General features: G+C 38.5%; 1 protein-coding gene across 1 annotated transcript; it reads left to right on the top strand.

Annotated features, from left to right (window-relative positions):
- Window positions 1-21631: 21631 nt before the first annotated feature.
- On the top strand, window positions 21632-23398 carry LOC113313403 (small RNA-binding protein 11, chloroplastic-like). Its single transcript, XM_026562161.1, has 4 exons — window positions 21632-21857; window positions 22493-22561; window positions 22666-22772; window positions 22875-23398. The coding sequence occupies exons 1-4, from the start codon at window positions 21731-21733 to the stop codon at window positions 23061-23063; spliced, it is 492 nt and encodes a 163-aa protein (XP_026417946.1). The 5' UTR covers window positions 21632-21730; the 3' UTR covers window positions 23064-23398.
- The last annotated feature ends 964 nt before the right edge of the window (window positions 23399-24362 follow it).

Below are 24362 nucleotides of genomic sequence, written 5' to 3'. Positions count from 1 at the left end.
ATTTTGGCATCAAGTATACAAGAGAAAAAGATAATGATTTAATTGGCTTCTGATGAGTGCCAAATATTGTATATATCTATCCCTTTTTGTTGGCATTTAACTCATCTCTTGTGCATTAATTCTACATTTTATCCCATATTCTGTATTTTCATTGTTTTCAAGAATAAATATTTTTATTAATTAATTTTGCATTTTTAGGTAGTAAATAAAGTTCGGATGAGTCGCGGAGCGAAAAGAGCAGAAAAGTAGTGAAACGCCGGGAGAAATTACGCAAGGAAGCCGCGAAGAATGGTGCGCACAACCTCATTTTCGACACACAAAAGCGCCTCCGTTCTCAGCCATCAGATCATTTCTCAGAAGCATCCGACGGTCGCTCCTTCATAGAGCATCAAAATCTGATGTCTCTGCCGAGCACCACAGCGCTGAAATTCCAAGCCTTCAGATTAGATGGTAGTTGAATCCAACGGTCGCTCCCTTTCTGTTCATCAACGTTTGATATCTCCGCCTTACACTACAGTACCTAACTCCATCAAGTACCGTCCGTTTCGTTGTATCCATTCATCCGACGGTCGATACCCGCTTGCCTCCGCATCACCGTCCGATCCACGTACCATCTCCACACCCCACGGCTAAGCATCGCAAGACATCAAAATATATGAGCCCCGCCTCACACTCAAACAACCTAACCCTATACCCATCAAACCAAACAGACCTTACCCAAGTCTCATCTTCCTCCTTCGAGCAGTCGAGCTCTGCTCCTGCCATGTCCGCCACCTTACCCTGCCCCGCTCAACCACCACCTCAACCACCACCATCTCCTCTCAAATCATCCAAGAGCCATAACCCATCTCCACTACCATCATTACAACCTATCTAGCCACCTAATTTCCCATTTTTATACACGTTTTTCTCAAAACCCTAACGTGTGAAAAATTGGTAAGTTAGGTGAGTTAGGAGAGCAATTGGAGGCGTGGAGAGGTAGAGGAGTACAAATGGAAGCATGGGTCGAGAAGAATTGGGAGTTATCACATCAAATTAGGTAAAATATCTAACCCTAATTTTGACTGATTTGGGGGAAAAATTGTAAAACCCTAATTTCTGTTAGGGAGAGCATAGGGAAGCTAGAGTAGGGAGATGGGTATGATTGAATTAGGTGAATTAGGTAAAACCAAACCCTAATTGTACTGTTTTTAATTTGGGAATTTTTTGGTAGAACCCAAATTGTGTCTGAGAACTATAAATATGTACTATGGGTGTGTGTGAGAGACTATGTTGGGATTAGCCCACATCCAGGACTCTCATGTCCTGTTAACTGTTAACTTTAGTTCAATTTTCAATTTTCAGTCACTGCTTAATTTCAGTTCACAGTTGTGTTGTTCTTGTTCATTGTTCCATGTTTTAAATCTTTGTAGTTCAGTTTCATGTTCATGTTGTATTCCTGTTATGCTTGTCTCCTGTTATTTATAGTTTTGTTCATTGTTAGTCAGTTAGTCCTGTTAACTTGTGTTGTTGCTCACTGTTAGTATCAATGTTCCTGTCATGTTTGTTTTACTGTCATTTGAAGGAATGCTAGGCTAGGTATCTGTGAAGCAATGTGCTGATTGTGCAATGGCAAGAAATCAGTGCTCATAGCAAGCTGATGTTCTTGCCATTCTCCTTGTATGCTTAGGTTGCAGTGTTGATTGTGCATTGGGAGAAGCTAGTGCTTATAGCAAGCTAGTTTTCAACCCATTCTATAGGAATGCCTGTATTCTTGCCTTAGTATTGCTTCTTGTCAGTTTCTTTATCACCCCTGCCCTTGGCTTAGGCCTTGGTTCATTTTTGTTTTTGCTTTTGCCATGTGTTGCCCTGTTTGTGTTTCCTTTTGTTTATTTTGTTAGCCATCTTCTTTATTGCATTATCTTTCACTTCATTGTCATCTTTGCTTGCTGTTATCTTGGTTTGTTTTATCATTTTTCCATTGCTTTTCCCACTGTTCTGTTTTCCTTCCTTCCAGTGCCTTGCAGACTGCTGCTGCTACTTGCACTGCTTGTGCAGATGCTGTGCAGACTTGCAGTGCTGCTGTTGCTGCCACTTCTTCTTCTGTCTCTTGTGCTGCTGTGCACTGCTTGTGCAGCTGCAGCTGCTGCTGCCTTCCCTACTGCTGTTGCTGTTGTCTGCTGCAGCTCCTTTGCTGCATTCTATTGCTGTGCAGCACTTTTCTTTCACTGCATTGCACTGCTGCTGTGCATTGTTTGCCTCCCTTGCTGCTGCTGCCCCTGTGCTGTTCTGTTGCATTGCTGCTGATTGCTTTGCTCTCCAAAGCTCACTTCCAAAAGCCCAAGTCACACTTCAAACTGAAGCCCAATTCAGTCATCTGTGGGCTTAACCAAAGCCCATTTGTTAAAGACCAAAGCCCAAATTCACTAAGGCCCATTCCATAGTTAAGACCAAAGGCCTAGTTCAAATAGCCAAGCCCAATTTGCTTTTCAAAGACCAACTGAGCCCAAGCTCAGTTCCTTTTATTGAGAACAAACCCAATAGTACATTAAGCCCAACACTTCCAAAGGGCTTCTAAGCCCAAAGCAAATTCAGGAACCCAATTAGCTAAAACACATTTCCGAAACACACCCGATCTCTGTGGATCGACCCGTACTTGCACATTTGCCACTTTCGACACCGTGCACTTGCGGTTATAATTTGTAGGACCTTTTAGAAACCTACCAAGTTTTTGGCGCCGTTGCCGGGGACTACCAAGTTTTTGGCGCCGTTGCCGGGGATCATTTTTTACACCTCTTCAAGGCCTACCAAGTTTTTGGCGCCGTTGCCGGGGATTGGTGCTGTGTTTTATCTGTGTTTTTCTTAGCTATTTTGTATTTCATTTCATAGCATTTGCATCTGCATCTGCTTCATTTCATTTGCTGTTGGACCTGCTGATTCTGAACCTGTTTTTCCTCTGCTGGGACGCCACCAAGGAAAAGAACCAAAACCCAACTGGGTTTTTGCAACAATATCAGAGCAGCTGGGCTGTGCTAAAAAGGTAAGCCTAAACCCATTCATTGAGAGAACCCAACCTGTGGGCTTCCAAATTTCTTTAATTGTGGGCTTGTAATAATTAACCCAATTTTTTTGGGCTTTTTATTTTTCTATTTTGGGTTTGTAATAATTTATTTGTGGGCTTGTATTTATTTTTTGTGGGCTTGTTTAAATTCTTTCATTGGACTTGTATTTTGAACTCTGGGTTTAAACCCAGCTGAGCTTGTAAGCATCAATTGGACTTGTATTCCACTCGAAAGTGGACCTCGAAACCAAAGTTTTAAAACAAACGTCGGGCCTTAACCAACTGGGCCAAATTAAACTTTCAAAATTAAAACTTAGTGTTTCGTGGGCCGCAGCCTTCCATCCATTTCATTAGAGGCTTGCACAGTGGGCTTGCTCCCATACAAAAACCAAATTTTATTTTATTTAAAAAAAAAAAAAAAAAAAAAAACCTTTTGTTCCTTTTGTATATATTTTGCTAATCCAATTTGATCTCGGCTAAAATATGTTGGATTTTTGCCTTGAATAACGGAGTTTTAATTCTGCTTTCGCCGAAATCGGGTATTCTCTCTCCTTTTACTCTACTCAGCATGTCCCTTTCCATATGTTGCATTTTAATTCTTTCCATATTTTGAAACATTGAGGACAATGTTTAGTTTAGGTTTGGGGGTATAGAGTAGATACCATGATAATTTGCCATAATTGAAAACAAACTCCTTCTTTTTGAAAAAAATTGAAAAATTCCAAAAAAAAAAATTGAAAAATCAAAATTCTAAAAAAAATTAAAAAAATTGAAAAAAAATCATAAAAATGGAGCTCATTTACCTTGAAATGTTGACTCTTGTGCAAATATGTATTTTTATTAGGAGTCTTAGTCTAGATATTTAGGCACCCTGATTCTAGCACAATTCACATAGTGATAAGAAATTTGCACGCGCACGATCTACCAATACATGTATGGCCTCGATCTTCAAGGTGTTGGATAGGAAGTTACGATTGCCAATCACTTTAGAATACTGAACGAAACTTGACTAGCTTGTTCTTTGGTTGGTTGGGATAGAAGGTGGAGGTTACATTAAGAAAGACAACCATCGAATTTAACTGGGTGCATCAAAAAGGGCTACCTCTTGCAAAGTGTCATGTAATCTTTTGTTTCTTTTGTTATGTATCAAAAGTGTTGTTCAAAAAAAAAAAAAAAAAAAAAAAAAAAAAAAAAAAAAAAAAAAAAAAAAAAAAAACGATGTATATATTCAGAAAAAAAGAAAAAAAAAAATTACAAAAACAAAAAAAAAAAATCAAGTATTTATCAATTCCATCATCTCTTGTTCCAAAAATAAAAGAGAATTGTCAATGTAAATAAGAGTCATGTAAAGTCATCTTTTGTTTTTGTGTTGTAAGCAAGGAGGGTGTACCATTGATGTACAACGCGAGTAATTGTGAAATACCTCCAACTCATTCACAATTCTCGTAAAGTCCGGACAGCTAGCTAGATTTCGACCTCAGTTCTTAGCCTGAGAAACTATCTCTTGGTGATTAGTAGTCATGACTTCAGATCTTTCTTTACACATGTGTAGATACACTTTACACTCTTATCACATGTCTTTATTTGTTATCAGTGCTAGGATTGTGCCTTCGATAGCTAGATTGACATCTCCATTTTGCTGTGAGCTTAACTGTTTTGCACATGTCACGTTTGATGGAATCTGAGCTTATATTTTGTCCTTAGGTTTTGTAGGCACACCTCTGGTAAACCTTCACGAGACTTCACTCGTCCACTAGGGACACTTAGTGGTTTAAAAGGCTTAGTGCATACGCTAAATGCATTCGAGAGACCAGCGACAGTGGTATAGTTAGGATTTCCTTAGTTTTGTTTTACTTGAGGACAAGTAAAATTCAGGTTTGGGGGTATTTGATGAGTGCCAAATATTGTATATATCTATCCCTTTTTGTTGGCATTTAACTCATCTCTTGTGCATTAATTCTACATTTTATCCCATATTCTGTATTTTCATTGTTTTCAAGAATAAATATTTTTATTAATTAATTTTGCATTTTTAGGTAGTAAATAAAGTTCGGATGAGTCGCGGAGCGAAAAGAGCAGAAAAGTAGTGAAACGCCGGGAGAAATTACGCAAGGAAGCCGCGAAGAATGGTGCGCACAACCTCATTTTCGACACACAAAAGCGCCTCCGTTCTCAGCCATCAGATCATTTCTCAGAAGCATCCGACGGTCGCTCCTTCATAGAGCATCAAAATCTGATGTCTCTGCCGAGCACCACAGCGCTGAAATTCCAAGCCTTCAGATTAGATGGTAGTTGAATCCAACGGTCGCTCCCTTTCTGTTCATCAACGTTTGATATCTCCGCCTTACACTACAGTACCTAACTCCATCAAGTACCGTCCGTTTCGTTGTATCCATTCATCCGACGGTCGATACCCGCTTGCCTCCGCATCACCGTCCGATCCACGTACCATCTCCACACCCCACGGCTAAGCATCGCAAGACATCAAAATATGATGAGCCCGCCTCACACTCAAACAACCTAACCCTATACCCATCAAACCAAACAGACCTTACCCAAGTCTCATCTTCCTCCTTCGAGCAGTCGAGCTCTGCTCCTGCCATGTCCGCCACCTTACCCTGCCCCGCTCAACCACCACCTCAACCACCACCATCTCCTCTCAAATCATCCAAGAGCCATAACCCATCTCCACTACCATCATTACAACCTATCTAGCCACCTAATTTCCCATTTTTATACACGTTTTTCTCAAAACCCTAACGTGTGAAAAATTGGTAAGTTAGGTGAGTTAGGAGAGCAATTGGAGGCGTGGAGAGGTAGAGGAGTACAAATGGAAGCATGGGTCGAGAAGAATTGGGAGTTATCACATCAAATTAGGTAAAATATCTAACCCTAATTTTGACTGATTTGGGGGAAAAATTGTAAAACCCTAATTTCTGTTAGGGAGAGCATAGGGAAGCTAGAGTAGGGAGATGGGTATGATTGAATTAGGTGAATTAGGTAAAACCAAACCCTAATTGTACTGTTTTTAATTTGGGAATTTTTTTGGTAGAACCCAAATTGTGTCTGAGAACTATAAATATGTACTATGGGTGTGTGTGAGAGACTATGTTGGGATTATCCCACATCCAGGACTCTCATGTCCTGTTAACTGTTAACTTTAGTTCAATTTTCAATTTTCAGTCACTGCTTAATTTCAGTTCACAGTTGTGTTGTTCTTGTTCATTGTTCCATGTTTTAAATCTTTGTAGTTCAGTTTCATGTTCATGTTGTATTCCTGTTATGCTTGTCTCCTGTTATTTATAGTTTTGTTCATTGTTAGTCAGTTAGTCCTGTTAACTTGTGTTGTTGCTCACTGTTAGTATCAATGTTCCTGTCATGTTTGTTTTACTGTCATTTGAAGGAATGCTAGGCTAGGTATCTGTGAAGCAATGTGCTGATTGTGCAATGGCAAGAAATCAGTGCTCATAGCAAGCTGATGTTCTTGCCATTCTCCTTGTATGCTTAGGTTGCAGTGTTGATTGTGCATTGGGAGAAGCTAGTGCTTATAGCAAGCTAGTTTTCAACCCATTCTATAGGAATGCCTGTATTCTTGCCTTAGTATTGCTTCTTGTCAGTTTCTTTATCACCCCTGCCCTTGGCTTAGGCCTTGGTTCATCTTGTGTTGTTTTCTGTTGCCATGTGTTGCCCTGTTTGTGTTTCCTTTTGTTTATTTTGTTAGCCATCTTCTTTATTGCATTATCTTTCACTTCATTGTCATCTTTGCTTGCTGTTATCTTGGTTTGTTTTATCATTTTTCCATTGCTTTTCCCACTGTTCTGTTTTCCTTCCTTCCAGTGCCTTGCAGACTGCTGCTGCTACTTGCACTGCTTGTGCAGATGCTGTGCAGACTTGCAGTGCTGCTGTTGCTGCCACTTCTTCTTCTGTCTCTTGTGCTGCTGTGCACTGCTTGTGCAGCTGCAGCTGCTGCTGCCTTCCCTACTGCTGTTGCTGTTGTCTGCTGCAGCTCCTTTGCTGCATTCTATTGCTGTGCAGCACTTTTCTTTCACTGCATTGCACTGCTGCTGTGCATTGTTTGCCTCCCTTGCTGCTGCTGCCCCTGTGCTGTTCTGTTGCATTGCTGCTGATTGCTTTGCTCTCCAAAGCTCACTTCCAAAAGCCCAAGTCACACTTCAAACTGAAGCCCAATTCAGTCATCTGTGGGCTTAACCAAAGCCCATTTGTTAAAGACCAAAGCCCAAATTCACTAAGGCCCATTCCATAGTTAAGACCAAAGGCCTAGTTCAAATAGCCAAGCCCAATTTGCTTTTCAAAGACCAACTGAGCCCAAGCTCAGTTCCTTTTATTGAGAACAAACCCAATAGTACATTAAGCCCAACACTTCCAAAGGGCTTCTAAGCCCAAAGCAAATTCAGGAACCCAATTAGCTAAAACACATTTCCGAAACACACCCGATCTCTGTGGATCGACCCGTACTTGCACATTTGCCACTTTCGACACCGTGCACTTGCGGTTATAATTTGTAGGACCTTTTAGAAACCTACCAGCTTCACAGATAGCGATTGGGCAGGTTCTATTGAAGACCGAAAGAGCACATCAGGCTATGTTTTCTGTATGGGAACAAAAGTTATCTCTTGGAGTTCCAAAAAACAAAGTACGGTGGCACTATCGTCAGCCGAAGCAGAGTACATAGCATCAACAAGTGCAGCATGTGAAGCAGTATGGTTGAGAAGATTAATGGCCGACATACAACAAAGGCAAAATCAGCCGACGACTATCTACTGTGAAAATATGTCTACAATTGCTATGACAAAAAATCCAGTCTTCCACGGACGAACGAAGCATATAGAGCTACGACACCACTTCATCAGAGGGATGGTAGAAAACAAGGAAATTGAGCTCCAATTTTGTCCAACACAAGAACAAAATGCGGACATATTCACAAAAGCAGTCACGGCGGATAAGTTCAACCATTTTAGAGAAAAGCTTAACATCACAAATTAAGAGGGGGTGTTAAAGATATTAGATAATTTGTGATGGTCTAGATTAGCTAAAACACCCATGGGCTTATCTCCATTGATTGGGCCCAGTCTAGAGATATCTAGACTCTTCTCTTTTTTAGTTAGAAATTCAATTGTAGACTCTAGAATATTCCATGTCTCTAGGTCCCTTGGTCATGGTCTAGAATATTCAATCTCTAGACTAATCTTAGATTGATCAAGTGTTCTCTAGAATGTTTTATTTCTAGAGTGTTCCATTGATCCTATAAATAGGCAATCAATGGGTTCATTTTGATCATCCAACAACAATCAAAAACTCAAGTGAGTGAAGAAGTGAGTAGAGTGAGAGCTAGAGTTAGTAAGAGCCAAAGAGCCTTTTGTAAACGTAGTGAGCCAAAGAGCTACACTAAATTTCCTTGTAAACATTTTCCATTTCAAAAATTAATCAAAGCCTCACTTTTCTTAAACCAATAATTTTCAATTAACCAACCTCTTTTCCTATACCCATTTCTCAAATAATTTCCATAAATCCCATCACACTTCCGCATTGCGCCAACAGCTAAAATAGTAATGGATAGAGTTTCAGATAGATCTAAAGGTTTCGGGTTTGTTACATTTGCATCTTTGGAGGAAGCTAAGAATGCCATATCAGAAATGAATGGGAAGGTGGGTGAATTGTACATTGTTCTCTTATGTAAAGAGATTAGTTTAGTCTATAAAATCGTATCGATTAGCTCTTTCTGGGTTTTGCAGGTACTAGACGGACGTGCTATTTTTGTGGACAATGCAAATTCTGTCAGAACAGGTATGGTCGAAAAGACTTTCTTTTACATGTACTACTTTTGATCATAAGTTGCACTACAACTCTTGGTTATCAGAATGGACCGCAAATTAAAACACTGATTTATTTTGTGTCGACTTCCTTATCATTCAGTTTTCTTACCATCTTATGAACTTTAACAAAAATTGGTATGAACTTTGATAAAAATTGATTAATATTTTTTTATGTTTCAGTCAGAGTGTTTTCTCACTCTGCTTTCTTAAGCTCGAGCGCAAATCTATCAACTTTAATCTAAATTAAACTACCAATTTAAATAGAAAACATAATGTTTCTTCATAGGTTCTTGATATAACGATTCATGTTGGTCCTTTAGACAGTTGAATATATGTAACCGATCTACTAATTGATCTTCTCACAATACTACTCATACACATAACACACATACTACTACTCACACGTACAGCGATTGTAGGTTCGTAGTATTGCAGTCCCTTTCCAAGTACGACTTGTCCTCAAGACTTTAATTCAGAATAACACTCTATAAGATCATCATACAACTCGCAAGTAGCACCATCAACAAACTTCCCTTCCGACTGAATAAAAAGTTTAGTGACAGTCTTGTTATTTCATCGAAAAGCACAAAGAAGCAATCAGCAAGTAAGAGGAATCAACCTGATTTGAGTTCCCATTTCTTACTTGCTGATTGCTTCTTTATGCTTTTCGATTATGGAAGAGGAAAATGGAAAATGACAATGATGTAAACGACCGGGTCATCAATGTTGTTGATTCTGCACTTTATAAGTGGGATAAGCTACCGAAGCACTTTACTAGCAAACTAATAAAGCTGTCACTAAACTTCTTATTCAGTGGGAAGGGAAGTTTGTTGATGGTGCTACTTGCAAGTTGTATGATGATCTTATGGAGCGTTGTTCTGAATTAAAGTCTTGAGGACAAGTCGTACTTGGAAAGGGACTGCATGTTACGAACCGACAATAGTTGTTGGTGTGACTCGTGTGAGTAGTAGTATGTGTGTCATGTATGCGAGTAGTATTAAGGGAAGATCAGTTACATGTATTCAACTGTCTAAAGGACCAACATGAATTGTTATATCAAGAACCTATGCAAGGTTTCTTTATGTGATTAAACTATCAATGAAGAAACATACTTTCTGACTACTTCTTGCACCTGCATCAACTATTTCATATAATACTCTTTGTACTTCTTACCCTCTTTGCTTTACTTTTTGCTACTACTTCATGAACAACAATTATGTCCTTTGTTGTTGAATAAGCCACGAGGTTAACTATTGCAGGAGAATGAGTGTTTACAGCTTGTAGTGGTGCTGAATTTGTTATGGTAATTGTAATTGCTGGCACAATGCAACCAGTGTTCAGGTCAGAAGTTTTGGACTAGGATTTAGGTTTGTTTTCCTTAAGAGAAGAAGACACCTCCACAACTGTGATATTACTCCACTCTTTAGAACAGTTCGAGAAAGAAACCGTGTTTTTGTTAGTCGGTAGTGCTGCAAAATCTTTTTTATAGCTTTGGCTTGAGTTTGAAAAAGAGAGCAAGTACTGTCTGGGAAGCCTGATTTATTTTTCCCTTTACCAAATTTACAATAGTCTCCTGAAGACGTAGCAAAAGAATTAAATTTCTGTGTATCTTACTCAACAGAAACACCTTACTAAATTATGCACAACATTACTAAATTATCCCACAGCATTTACGAAAAAAGTACGACTTTCTTACATGACAACAACATTATGTGCAGCTGCATTATAACTGTATAGACTTGAGCATGTACGAACAAAGTATGACATTCTTTAGTGGTTTCAAACTAAATGATCACTCAAATCTCCAAAGTTAAGCATATCACTTAATGTGTTATCAGGGGAAGAAAAGCATCACTTACTGTGCTGACATATATTATACCTCTATGTTTGACAGGGGATTGAAGATAGGAAATGAACAACACAACGCTTTACCCCGAGTCCCAAGTTTGAGCTTCCGCTTCGCTTTTTTAAGTACATAAATACATGAGGCTCTGTAAACGAATAAAAAACAAAATCTTAATTGAAGAACACGTAAAGGCACGGCAAAGAATACAACTACTGCAATATTTTTGTAGCTATTTTATTCTTTAGTCGATAAATCAAAACTAATTTTTATATATGACTTCAACAGCGCGTTTGGTTCAAGGAATTGGATTCCTGGTAATCTAATTCCGAGGGAATGTGACCAATTCCTTGAACCAAACGGTCCAAACCAACTCCATGTAATTGAGAATTTTGATTCTTAGGAATCCAATTCCCCCCAAAATAATTGATTTCCATTGCAGTGGTCTAGTAGTGCAATGGAATTGGATTCCAAGGTAAAAACAAAAGAAATTGGATTACCTCAACCAAACGCTAATTTTTTGGAATTGAATCCAATTCCATGGAATTCAATTCCGAGAATTGGATTACCCCATAATTGAATTCCTAGGAATCGAAGTCTTCCAACCAAACGAGGTGCAAGAGATTAAGAGTTTGTAGAAAAAGTGAGCAGCTTTTACCTGAATACCTATCACTAATTAGTGAAAATTTGAATTAGTGTATCAAACTTAGGAACAAAACCACTAATATGAAGCATTGAATACATTCGATCGAATACATTAAAACTCATTAAGAAAAAACTCTAATTTACTTCTCAATTCACAACCTTTTAACCCGGGGCTTAGGCGAAGATTACTGAACCTGGTTGCCAGGTTCTGCTCAATCCCTACAAAATATTAAAATAATCTTCTTCTTCCTTTAGGCCCATTAAAGGACCAGACGTTGATTTCTATAGGAGTGCATATTCCCACGCTGGGTATGTTACAGGATCATAAATATGACATGACGAATAATTGTAGGGTTATCATTCCATACAACCAAGGAGGCCTTGTCAGAAGCATTTTCAAAATATGGCCAAGTAGTTGAAGGTGATTTTTCCCTAGTGATGTGTTTATCTCTAATCCGTTCAGCTAATTTGTTATTCTTCAGTCCTGACATGTTTGTCTTTTGTAAGCTAAAACAGTAATGGATAGAGTTTTAGATAGGTTTAAAGGTTTCGGGTTTGTTACATTTTCATCTTTGGAGGAAGAAATGACTGGGAAGGTGGGTGAATTGTACATTGTTCTCTTCTGTAAAGAAATTAGTTTAGTGTTGGTTAGTCTATAAAATCGTATCGATTAGCTCTTTGTGGGGTTTGCAAGTACTGGACGGACGTGCAATTTTTGTGGACAATGCAAATTCTGTCAGAACATGTATGTTTGAAAAGACTTTCTTTTACATGTACTACTTTTGATAATAAGTTGCACTACAACTCTTGGTTATCGGAATGGACCGCAAATTAGGACAGTGATTTATTTTGTGTCGACTTCCTTATCATTCAGTTTTCTTACCACTTGTGTTATACATTGCAATCAATTCATTAACATGTTCTGCAAAGAGTTGTTGATTCCATTAATCATTTGAGGAGACACGAAAAGCTCTTGTACAATGTTGAACTAACTTGTGTCAAATGTGGGAGAAGAGGAAAAAGGATCCATCTCTAAGTGGAGTTTTGTATGGCTCTTTATAATTCAATGACCTGTCCGGTTTCTTTTTCTGTCTTCTTTTTATTATTAAGATAAATGCAGTTCATTATTATTACGTGAGATAAAGATTTGTAATCATATTCGGTAATAATGTAATCATCTTTGACACACCATTAGCTCGGTTTGTCAATAGTGTAGACTGCATTTTGGCTGCATCAATCAAGAAGAGCAGAAAAGACTAGAAAACATTAGATCAGGAGCCTAATAACAACTTACAAGGATTTACTGAGATCAATTACCTTTTCATTTTTCCTAAGCATGTCTGGTCCTTTGATGGGCCTGCTGGACAGAAGCAATGCAACTACGACATATGATGGGAGCGACTAGAAGCGGGACGAAAAGTTTTGTCCAAATGTGGGAGCGAAGGTGGTGCCCCTGGGACCATAGATTTGCAGGGGGTTCTTTTGTGGGGACAGATGGACGCCACTGTCACTTTTCTTTACAAGCTTGTTATAGGGGCGGCATGATTTATTAGAGGGGGCGGCATTCTAATAGGACAAAAAGGATCATTACATGATCATTCAAGGTGTCCCTTATCAAAAAAACTGGAAATGACAAATTAACCCTCATTATTGATAACTTAGTTTAGTGATGATAATCAAGTTTAGTGTTAATGATTAATTTCACTTATATTAACTCAAAATCAAAACAAAATCATATTTTTAGAGTTAAAAAAAAAGTTCAAAGGAGAAGAAAAAGAAAAACTTTTGTGATATTTGTGAAACCCTAGATTTTGATTCACTCAACCAAAATGAGTGATTCCAGTGACCCAGTATACTTCTAAATTAGTTCCCATTAGCTTTTTCTCGCTCAAAATTATCTAAAGTACGTAACAAAATCAAAACTTTTAAATTTTCAGAAGAACTTACGGTTGCAATTTTGCTCGTGACCAACCGTAACTCTTAGTTACAGTTCGTAAGTTATTGAATACCAACCGTAACTGGTTAAATTTGGGGAAGATCCAATCGTAAAACCAGTTACGGTTGGTAATTAAATTTGGACAACAACCGTAACTAAATTACGGTTGGTAACTAATGAATCGAGACCAACCGTAACTACCCTACGGTTGGCGTGTCAAGTTAACTTTTGAACCGTAAATCATTATTTGATAAATTCTTAAGACACATGATTATTTACGGTTGGTATGGTTGTTTGAGTAAGAAACCGTAACTCAATTACGGTTGATAAATATGATGCAAATACAAACCGTAACTGAACATATTTCTCAAAACTAAGATCTTACGGTTGGTATTTGAGTTAAAACCAACCGTAACATCAACCCAATCTACAGTTACGGTTCGTATTTGAGTTATTACCAACCGTAACTCACATGCAACCAGAAATTTCAATTTCAATTTTCATACAAAATCCTAATTTTTGATACAAAATTAACTTAAATCCAACACGATAAACAAAACCCTAACTGGGTTTTCCCAAATATTTTTCAAATCGCCGATTAATCGAAGACGATGAAATTTTCAGTTTTAATGGAGGTTACGGTTGAGGGAGGAGAAGAGAAGATGATGAAAAAAAACTGATTAGATTTTTTTCTGATTCATTAGGTTAAAAAAATTTGATTTGATTTTGGTTGATTTAAGGTGAAAAGGGTAATCTAGTCAATTTACATCCCCTTTAGGACATCCCCTAACCAACTAAAGGGACATTACTATCACAATGCCGCCCCTCTAATAAACCATGCCGCCCCTATAATAAGCTTGTTTCTTTAACCTTTATCTCAGTCCCACATTTGGCTGATTGTTTTTTCCCTTTGCTTTGTTCCAAGGTAACATGGGGTTAGTAAATTGAGATTTTTGTAGATATCGGGAGAATTTTTTTTGTAGGAGATTTGGGGAAATTTTCTGTAAGTCTATCGATTTTGGGGGAGTGATTTTTAGGAAATTTTAGTGAGTCATTGAGACCGAAATATATAGGAATTTTACCTTACATACACCAAATAAGAATAAAAAAAAATCAGAAATTATTTTATAAAATTAATATATAATAAATTATTATAGATTTAATACAAAAAAAGGAAGAATATAATCAATGAATATTTATAAATTTACGCGTGCCTAATAAAAATTTGACTATTTTGTCAACCGAAAACTAAATCAAATTGAACACGAACAATAATGCATGGGTTGAGATCCCTCATAATGTGGAGTTTTTGGAAAAAAACAAAAACAAAAATTTATATGCACAGAATTTATTATAGCTTAATTTGGTTTATTATTATTTATTTATTAATAAATATAATTATTATTTATTTATTATATAATATCATCATCAACTACTTCGGTAGAAGTCAATCGAGCGACAAGCTGAATGCCTACACCTTTTTGGATAACAATGCCAAACCTATGAAAGAGAAAACCGTCTATCTTGGAGTTGGCATCATGGCTTATGAGGCAGTTCCTCAATCTTCTCAGAAATGCAATTGTGTCTTCGCGTAGCTCACTTAAGGTGGTGAAGGCAAGCACGCCAAAAATTTGTGGCGTTTGCGAGTGACTGCGGCTGAGAAGTTGGAACTAGTTGGATAATGATTCTTACATGAAACTAGTTGGAAGCCTAACAAGTTAAGCTCCAACGGCATACTACTACATTAATTGAACAGGTTGTCGTGCTAGCCTACCAGCGAGCCTCACGAGGAACCAACCAAGGGAGCCGAAGCGGATAGGGGGATGATTATGTTGCAAGGGGGCAAGCTAACTCTACCTTCCATGTCAAATACTGCAATAATGCGCCACCGGGAACTTGAACCTGGGACCTCCTGGAGCACATCAACCTTTGAAGAACGGGGATGACCAGCTGAGCTAGCGACCCGTATTTTATTTTATTTTCTTCTTCTTATTATTCTTCTTCTTTTTCTTCTTCTTCTTCTTATTATTATTATTATTATTATTATTATTATTATTATTATTATTATTATGTATCAATCAAGAAAGAAGAACAATATCACAAGGAATGACGGGCAGCCTAGCAACAAGCTGAGCGTCAACCCCTTTTTGAATAACAATCCATAGCCTATGAATAAGAGAATTGCCTAACTTAAAATTGACATTATGCCTAGCCAAGCAATTTCTCAATCTCTTAAGAAAATAAATAATATCTTCAACGAGCTCACCTAAAGTAGAAAAGGACAACACACCAAACTCATAGCCATGCAAAGAGCATATGTCTAGATAATTATTATTTTTACGAGTGACAATAGTCGAAATAGCATGACCAGGCGTGAAACGAGTCATCGCACTTGTGAAAGGTGTAGGGATCCACAAGTAGGTCAATGGCTATTGACTAGCCAAATGACAAGTACGCCGCGTAATCACTTAAATAATTAAATTTGAACATTAATTTATATAAATTATTGATTAATAATTTGGACAAACCAATAGTATCATTAGTTAAATCTTGAAAAGTTACGCGAAATGGACTACTCGAACGCGTCAATCGGACACCGCATGAGCAAGATATCACACGTGGAAAATCAGAGACGAAATCGGTCAATCTTGACCGTAGATCGGACCTTAGACCGTTGACTTGCATTGACCAGACCTATATTTTAACTGAACCTATTTTTAGTAAAAGGTTAACCCTTAACCGATTCATATGGAGTTATATAGTAATAGGTGTAAAAGGAGTGTCTATGAAGATAAAACTTAAAATTCAAATTTCAAAAGAGAGTTATCCTTTCCTTCTCCTTGTCACCTACCTGTAACCTCCTTGTAGTGAGACTTGGATGAGTCACGGAAGTATATTTGAGGGAACCTGAGAGAGAATATTAAGTTAAAAGGATAGAGAAATAATTGTGAGGAAGGAAATCTAGGTAGAGGTGTTTGTGGTAGTATCAAGGAGAGAACATAAAAGAAGAGGGTTTGTGATGATTGAATGATGATGATGGAAGGATGGAGATTTTGGAAAAGATTATGGGAGAATATATATGTATCTAGTTTGAGAGAATGAACCATATAATACATGTAGGTTATTGAATGAGTAGAGGAAGTAGTATATGATTTTGGTGATGATGAGTTATGTATGATGAGTTGATGATGGAGATAATAGAAACATGTCTAATCGATCAAGTTATTCTATATTAACAAGGATCGATCTAAAGGATGGACCAGTGGATTGAGGATCTCGAGGTAGGCATGGCTTGTCATCAAATCAGGTGGGAACTTGTAGTCATTGAGCTTACTTTCTAATTTCGAGCATGATGTGCTATTACTATTTGAATGAGTGTATATTTTGATTGCATATATACGATGGTTGCTTTAAATATAATTGTGTACGTTATAATATGCGTTGTGTGATTTTACCGCAAAGAGTGTCCGTGTTTCCCCACGGATCCTAGCTAAGTCAAGTAGGGCGGTAAGTCATCCGTCGACAATAGTATTAGTAGGGCGGTAAGTCATCCGTATGAATATTATCATAACTATTTCATTTAGTAGGCCGGTAAGTCATCCATTTGAATATTATTGCTTATTAAGATAGTAGGGCGGTAAGTCATCCGTCGTCAATAGTATTAGTAGGGCGGTAAGTCATCCGTATGAATATTATCATAACTATTTCATTTAGTAGGCCGGTAAGTCATCCATTTGAATATTATTGCTTATTAAGATAGTAGGGCGGTAAGTCATCCGTCGTCAATAGTATTAGTAGGGCGGTAAGTCATCCGTTTGAATATTATTATATATACTATTTATTTTGGGGAAATCACTCGTGCGCATATTATACTTGTTTGTCTAACTTTCTGATCTTGATGGTAATACTCTGAATCATGGTTTGTATGGGCACTCTGTGTGGACGATGTTATTATTATTGATTAGGGTTGCTTTCACGTTGTCTTCTCCAATGAGTTTGGCGAGGTTAGAGTGACACTTGTTTCTTGTTGTATGAATTTGTGAATACTTAGATTCATTACTGTTTCTTTCAATTACTGTAATTCTAGTAATGTGAAGCATGTTAGTGATTACTTGAGAATTATACGTTTCCACTGGGAACCCCTTTCGGGATGATGTGCTCACTCGTTCCCACTTCAGTGTTTTTCAGTTATCAAAAGAGATGGCTCGCTTGAGGATATATGTTTCCGTAGTTTAAAGCTTTAGCGGATTGAGAACATTACGTATCTTTCATGTATACGTATTCTCTATTTATTTGTAAAACAACACATTAATGTATATATACCACTTGAGGGATTTTCATTTGAAATGCATCAGAGGGTTTGGATTATTTGATCTGTGTTCTGCAAAATATGATTCTTAAAATCGATAATATAAATTTGATGCTTCAATTAGGTTGTAATCCTTTAGCTAAGCAGGTTTAGTAATTGGGCGTCACAAAAGGGAAGACACCAGTAACATCCATGCAGACATCCTTGCCGTTTTCCCAGTTATAAACCATAATATCCGCGGGTCTAAGGCGGTCTAAGGCAATTATCTTCTTTCGAAAGGAACCCCAAGGGAACCTCCTTCCTAGATGACACCTGCTTCATAATACATATCAACCAAGACATCTTAGCCAAGTCATGTCGAAATTTCAACCCCACCTCACTAGCGCAGTGAATGGCATGGTCACCATAAACATCCATAGGTCTCTGGAAATAAGAATACAAACTTCCTTCCTCAAAGAGGGGTCTACCAAGCCGATACTGTATAATAGAGCTGAACTGCCTAGGTCCAACTGCCTGATTAAGCCCAGGTATAAGAATCTCCTTAAGAAAGTCCATAGCGTGTTCTATACGGTTGCATTGCCACAAAGTGTATTCACGTGCTGATAAAGAGAAGCTAGTAGGAATCTTTCTTTTTTTTGACAACATCGAAATAAATTACTGGCAAGGACTTCATGTAATTGGGGAAAATATTATTAATGTTGAAACCCGGTAGGGAAAGATCACAAGCTTGAGCGAAAACCTGCAGAACACGCTGAAAGATGTGACGCGGTTCCGAAACAGTCGATAACCCCAAAATGGAATTCTACAGAAGTTGAGTCTGAGCTTGGGAGGCCAGGTAACAATACGTACCTGTATCAGCCATAGTGAGCACACCAAGTCCGCCATCCTTGATAGGAAGTGTAGCCAACCTTTGTTGAACCAGTCCGAGTTCAGCACCATCACCAACCACCAAACGGCGCAAATAATGCATCAGGTGCTTATCAAACTGTATTACTACAAGCTGAATAGCACACCAAGTCCGCCATCCTTGATCATAAGTGTAGCCAATGTTTGTTGAACCAGGCTGAGTCCAGCACCATCATCAACCACCAAATGGCGCAGATAGTGCATCAGGTGCTTATCAAACTGTATTACTACAAGCTGAATAACTCTAGGACTTGTTGTACGGAGGGTAAAATAAAGTCTAGAAACCCCTGTGCAGTTACGTAAAAGAAGTAACTCAGTTTGAGGATCTTCCATCTCCTGGATTTTTTCTATTAACTGTACAACTTTGTCCACCCTCGACAACACCATGTTGCTGCAAAACTCCATATTCAAACTGACCGGTCCGCCAAGTAATTTAACTCCCTCCATTGGCTTACCAATATTTGGAGGTAAAACATCATTGTCATCTCTTCTTTGATCATAAGATGGCCAAAAAATCTCCATATTCGAGACATTCAGATACAGACCATAGCTCGAGCCTTCCTCCTGTATAATCTTCAAGGCTTTAGACACTTCCATCGTATTTCCTACAATGGTGCCATCATCCAGGTACCATGCATGGAGGTTTAAAGTACATTCAACTGCAATTTTTATTACAAGAGGCTGGAGAGATAATGAAAAAAGTAGGGGACCAAGGTGGTCACCCTGCTGAACACCTTTGGCCGAAGAGAGAACTGAATCCAAATAATAGGGCCTAGCTAGTTTTGCGTAGCAAAACTAGACCCAATGAGAGATTTCAGGACAACGAGTTCTTACCTCTTTTATGATGCGAGACTTGTCAACAAGATTGAAAGCGTTGGAGAAGTCTATGAGCAGCATGGTCTTAGAATTATCCTCCCCTTGAAGCTCTAGTAATCTGTTGGCCGAATGCAAGATAGCCTCACCACCACATGGAATGCCAACCCCATATTGATATTGTCCTAAATATGTGTTCATTGCTTTACCAACAGAGGTAACGACTAATTTTGAGCACAGTCTCCGCCAAATAGTACCAACTGCGATTGGTCTTAGTCCTCCATCAGGCTTAAACAAAGGGGTCAAAGGAGCACTGGTCACAAAATCACCAAGTATGGCAGGGAACTTACCGGCAAGCCACAGATTGACCACACATGTGATGGAAAGAAGTAGGTCTTCGGCAACAGCAGCACCGGCTCCACTCATGGCGTCTAACAAGTGTTTTGCCCTAAGCCCGTCCCTCCCACAGGAAGTACCTTTGGGAAAACTCTTGAGGGCCAACATAACATCTTTTGCAGCAACAAATAAAGCAGGAGTTTGGATTTCTTCTGCAGGTATAAGTGGAGGCTGAACATAAGGATGCTTTTGTTGAAGCTCGAAAAGAGTGTCAGGAGATGGTGGTGCTATTCCGTTGGAGGAGAGTATGCGAATGGCTGCGGTATAATGGCCATAACTGAGCTTTTTCCTACAAGCTAACAACTTAGAATTTTTTTTTCTCCTTCTTCTTCTTATTCTTCTTCTTCTCAGGTTGTTGTTTCCGAGCAGCTTGCTTAGATAAGTCCAACAGTTGCTGAGACAAATTGAAACAACCAGAAGGTTCTTTCCATTTCAAAAACGCCATGTTAATTGCATCCATTTGCAACTTCCTCTTTGGTTCATACAGGTTCATGGTGCAGGCCGACAGTAGCAGAAATCGTATCCAAGCAGCAGGGTTCTTAGGGTTTGCAAGCACAAAGTCCATAGTTGACTTCAAGGTACGTGGGAAATGCAGCCTACTAGACGATGGAATACTTACAGTCATAGTGATTTGTCGCTGCAGGATTTTGTTAAGCAATTCCACCGTGAGGCCATGTACAACATCATCAACCACAGGAGGGCAAGTCACATCATTATCATCCACGACAGGGACCTCAGATTGTGGTTTCTCAGCACCATGGATAAGAAAATATGCACCTACCCCGTTGGAAGGACCTGCAATGACGTCTGATGGATGTGAAGGTGATGTGCAAGTTGTTTTCCATGCATGAATACGCATGCATTCAATGCAAAGCCACCCCTGCATATCACTCAAAACCTTCTCCCAAGTAACAAAGCATCTTTCGATAGTTTTAACCCGTTCTCTGCAAACTTATTTGTCTCTCTCTGTGGGGAGGTGCTGATCTTTCAAATTTCTATAAAGGGCGCTCTTAGCATAACCCCTACCTCACACTCCTCCCTGGCAACCATCAAAATTGGTAAACGGATAATGAATCTTGTCCCCATGTTGAGATGAAGATGGTGCCTCAGAGGAGGTATGAGAGATCAGAGAATCCTGGGATTGGTGAGTAAGTCCCGGTGAGACGGAAGATCGAGTTCTACGCATCGACATCTCAAACCAAGTACTGCCTCTGTGAAGTAGAAAACTCGAAAAAAAGAAAAACGATGGTCGAAAATAGCATCCCTGAATGCAGTAAAAGAAAAACCAAATAAGGAGAGGAGGATGAAGGATGATCAAAGATAATAAAACCAGAATCGAAGAAGAACAATCCCGGCTTTCAGTCATCGGACACCCTCTCTCCTAGTTTTTTTTATATTAAAATATTAAATAAATATCCTTTATTTATATTATTATTTTAAAATCATAAAGTCTCTCCAAATTTCACCTATTTTGGAGAGACTTTGTTTAAGCCTTTTATGGTATATTTTCACTTAAAAGTCTCTGAAAATCCTCCATAACCTTAAATCATTGATTTGGAAATCAAAATCCCAATAATAGAGAATTCTAAAGACTTTTAGAAAGTCATTATCCAATAACAGAAACTCTCAAAGATTCACAAAGACTCCTTATCGACTAACAAGAGATCTGGAATGTCTCTAAAACTCCCTATAATTTTCAATTGACTAACCCCGCAAGTGTTTTCGGCATATGCCTACTGCCAGCTACCCGATTGAAGTGAATGCCTAGCCAGGTCTGACTAATGGAGTAATAGCGCTTCAGGAAAAGAAAAGAAAAATCTGTGCAATGCGTATATCCTCAGCATGGACGGTTAAGATCTTAGATCTATAATACTATCGCATCTCTAATACATCAAATAAAATTGAGCTCTGAACCTGAACTCTAAACCCAATTCTGAAAAATGTTCCCTTTCTGTTGTTCTTTTTCTTTTCGGAGCTCCGTAGCAGACGAAACTAACTAATCTCTTTAATGGCGGCGTTCCAAGGAATTTCGCGTATCATTGGACAACATACAGGTTTTAACCCTAGTTTTCAATACCTTCTTCCATGTCAGCTCATCTGTTCAAGAGGAATCTTCTCGAAGGTCATCGTCAGAGGTAAACTATCTCCTTTGTTATCTGTTTTTCCTCAAAATTACTTAGCAAAGTAAAATTTCTTACTTTATTTCCTTGGACGTTGAATTGTTTTCTGATCTCCTAGTTTTCCTCTAGGGTTTTATCTTTTAGGAAGAAAAAAGATCCTCAAGAAATATTCGCGACAGAATCAAGTTTGAAATGGTTAGCATGTTTATGTTCTTCCCAAATGTTCAGTCAGAAGTAGGCTGTAGTAATAGATATATTAATAATTGCTGCCACTAAGGATTCCAGTGTGTAAGTTTTGACCTAGTTCTAAGCTACAATGTAATCAATTGGAACAAATCATAGCGAAATCCCGAAATTTGAAGAAATTGTGCTCACTTAATTCTTAGGGGCCATTTTGTTGTGATTGGCAGGACTCATTTCTAGTCACCACAAGAGGGCCTCCTACATAGGAGCTATTAGTAAGATGACTGACCAAGTGGAGAGGCATTTCACTGTTCGCATTGCAGTGACTATGTGCAGGAATTTGAAAAACATTCAGCGGCACATTTATGCTAAAATTGCCAATTATTGATAAACTCGAAATCACTCCTTTCATATATTTCATTTGCATCTTGTTGAATTTTTCTGTATCTATTTGGTTCGTTCAACAGGGTTACCTTATTCCACAACAGATGAAGTTTTGTCCGAAACCTTTTCACTATTTGGCCAAGTGGTTGAAGGTGATTTTTCCTCTGTTCCTACCGAAGTTCAGTTACACAGTTACTATATTCCTCTTCCCCTTCAGCTAGTCTACTTCAGTCTTGACATTTTTATTGTTTGACAGCTGCAATAGTAAAGGATAAGGTCACAGATAGATCTAGGGGTTTTGGGTTTGTTACCTTTGAATCAATAGAAGAAGGTATGGACGCCGTCTCAGGAATGAATGGAAAGGTGAGGGAATTGTTCATTGTGCTCTTTGTAAAAGGTTTATTTTAATACTTAGTTTTACAAACTTGTGTTTATTCAACCCTTCTGTTCTGTGCGGCGGTGCAGGAACTCAATGGACGGATTATTTCTGTGGACATTGCAAAACCTGAGAGAACAAGTATGAGGCATGAGATGCCGATAGCAAGTGGCCCTCCTGGATCAAGTACGGACGATAAACCTAAAAAGTCAACTCCTAAAACCAAAAGTAAGTCAAAGAAAGTAGAAAGTAAAGCAGCTTTATCCGAGGTGTCATAGCAGAATTTCCAGATGCAGTTGCAGCTCTTGGTTTCTTGGGGAGGCCTGAAAGAGTGGAAGATTTTTAGTCAGCAAATGATCTTTCTTTCCTTTCTTGAGCAATGATGGGCAGCATTGCAAGAATGATGTAACTTGTTCCTCAATTAATATCACAATAAAGGTTACTATAAGATGAGCAAGTGTGTTGTTCTCCATCTTCTCCCTGAGCTCGCATGTTTTGATAGTCCAATAGATTTGTGTTCTTAAGAAAGAGCACCAATGTTAAAACTATTATTTCTAATTCTATTTTGTAAGATAATTAAATAAAAATATCACTGAGATTATTTAACAGTGAATCATCTAATTTCACATGTTTGATGCTGACCTCTTTGATTTTTCCCGCAGTGACAGATCTTTGAAAGTTGTATTGCTGAAGATGAGATTGGAAGCATTATAACCCTGCTATTTATACTGCTCACCTTATGACGATCCTCACAAATTCTATTAAGATGTTAGAGAGAAGAAGGTCGCGGGACAAATATCTCTGGTTATTTTGATTGATTGGTTTTTTTTTGACTGATTGGTTTTTCTGCATACAAGAAAAGAGAAGTACATGTCTCCTTTAAACCTTTACAAACCGCCGACTGCTTTTACCGATTTTTAACGTACATTATTACATGTACGTGTCAGTTATTACACGCTTACTACACACGCTGATGGAGTCTGAGAGTAGCAAATCGAGAAGAAGTAAGGCCTTTAGTAAACATGTCAGCGAGTTGATCTAAGCTCTAATGACCTTGCTGCAACCAGTTCTTTGACATAGTGAAATGCGATCTCAATATGCTTCATTCTGTTGTGAAAGATGGGATTAGCAGTGAGGTAGGTGGCATCCATATTGTCACACCAGAGAACTGGAGCTCTAGGAGAGTGAAACTAAGTTCAGCCAAAAGAGATTGAATCCATACTATCTCTGAGGTTGCATCTTCCAATGCACGATACTTTGCTTCTGTACTGGAACGAGATACAGTCTTCTGCTTTCGAGAACACCAAGATATCAGGTTAGGACCAAGAAAAATGGCCATGCCACCAGTTGAGCGTCGATCAGTTAAATCACCAGCCTAATCAACATCAGAGAATACTTGAATTTGTAGGGAACTAGAGCCCTTGAACTGCAAACCATATCCAAGAGTGCCTTGTAGATAGCGCATAATTCTTTTAACAGCGGTCTAATTGTCTTCTGAGGGAGATTGCATGTGCTGACAAGCCTTGTTGACAGCATAAGCAATGTCAGGCCTGGTAATGGTAGCATATTGCAGAGCA

Source organism: Papaver somniferum, chromosome 9 (genome assembly GCF_003573695.1).
Source record: "Papaver somniferum cultivar HN1 chromosome 9, ASM357369v1, whole genome shotgun sequence".
Classification (NCBI taxonomy): domain Eukaryota; kingdom Viridiplantae; phylum Streptophyta; class Magnoliopsida; order Ranunculales; family Papaveraceae; genus Papaver; species Papaver somniferum.
Note: the sequence above shows the minus strand (reverse complement) of the source record. Positions and strands in the feature narration are given on the sequence as shown.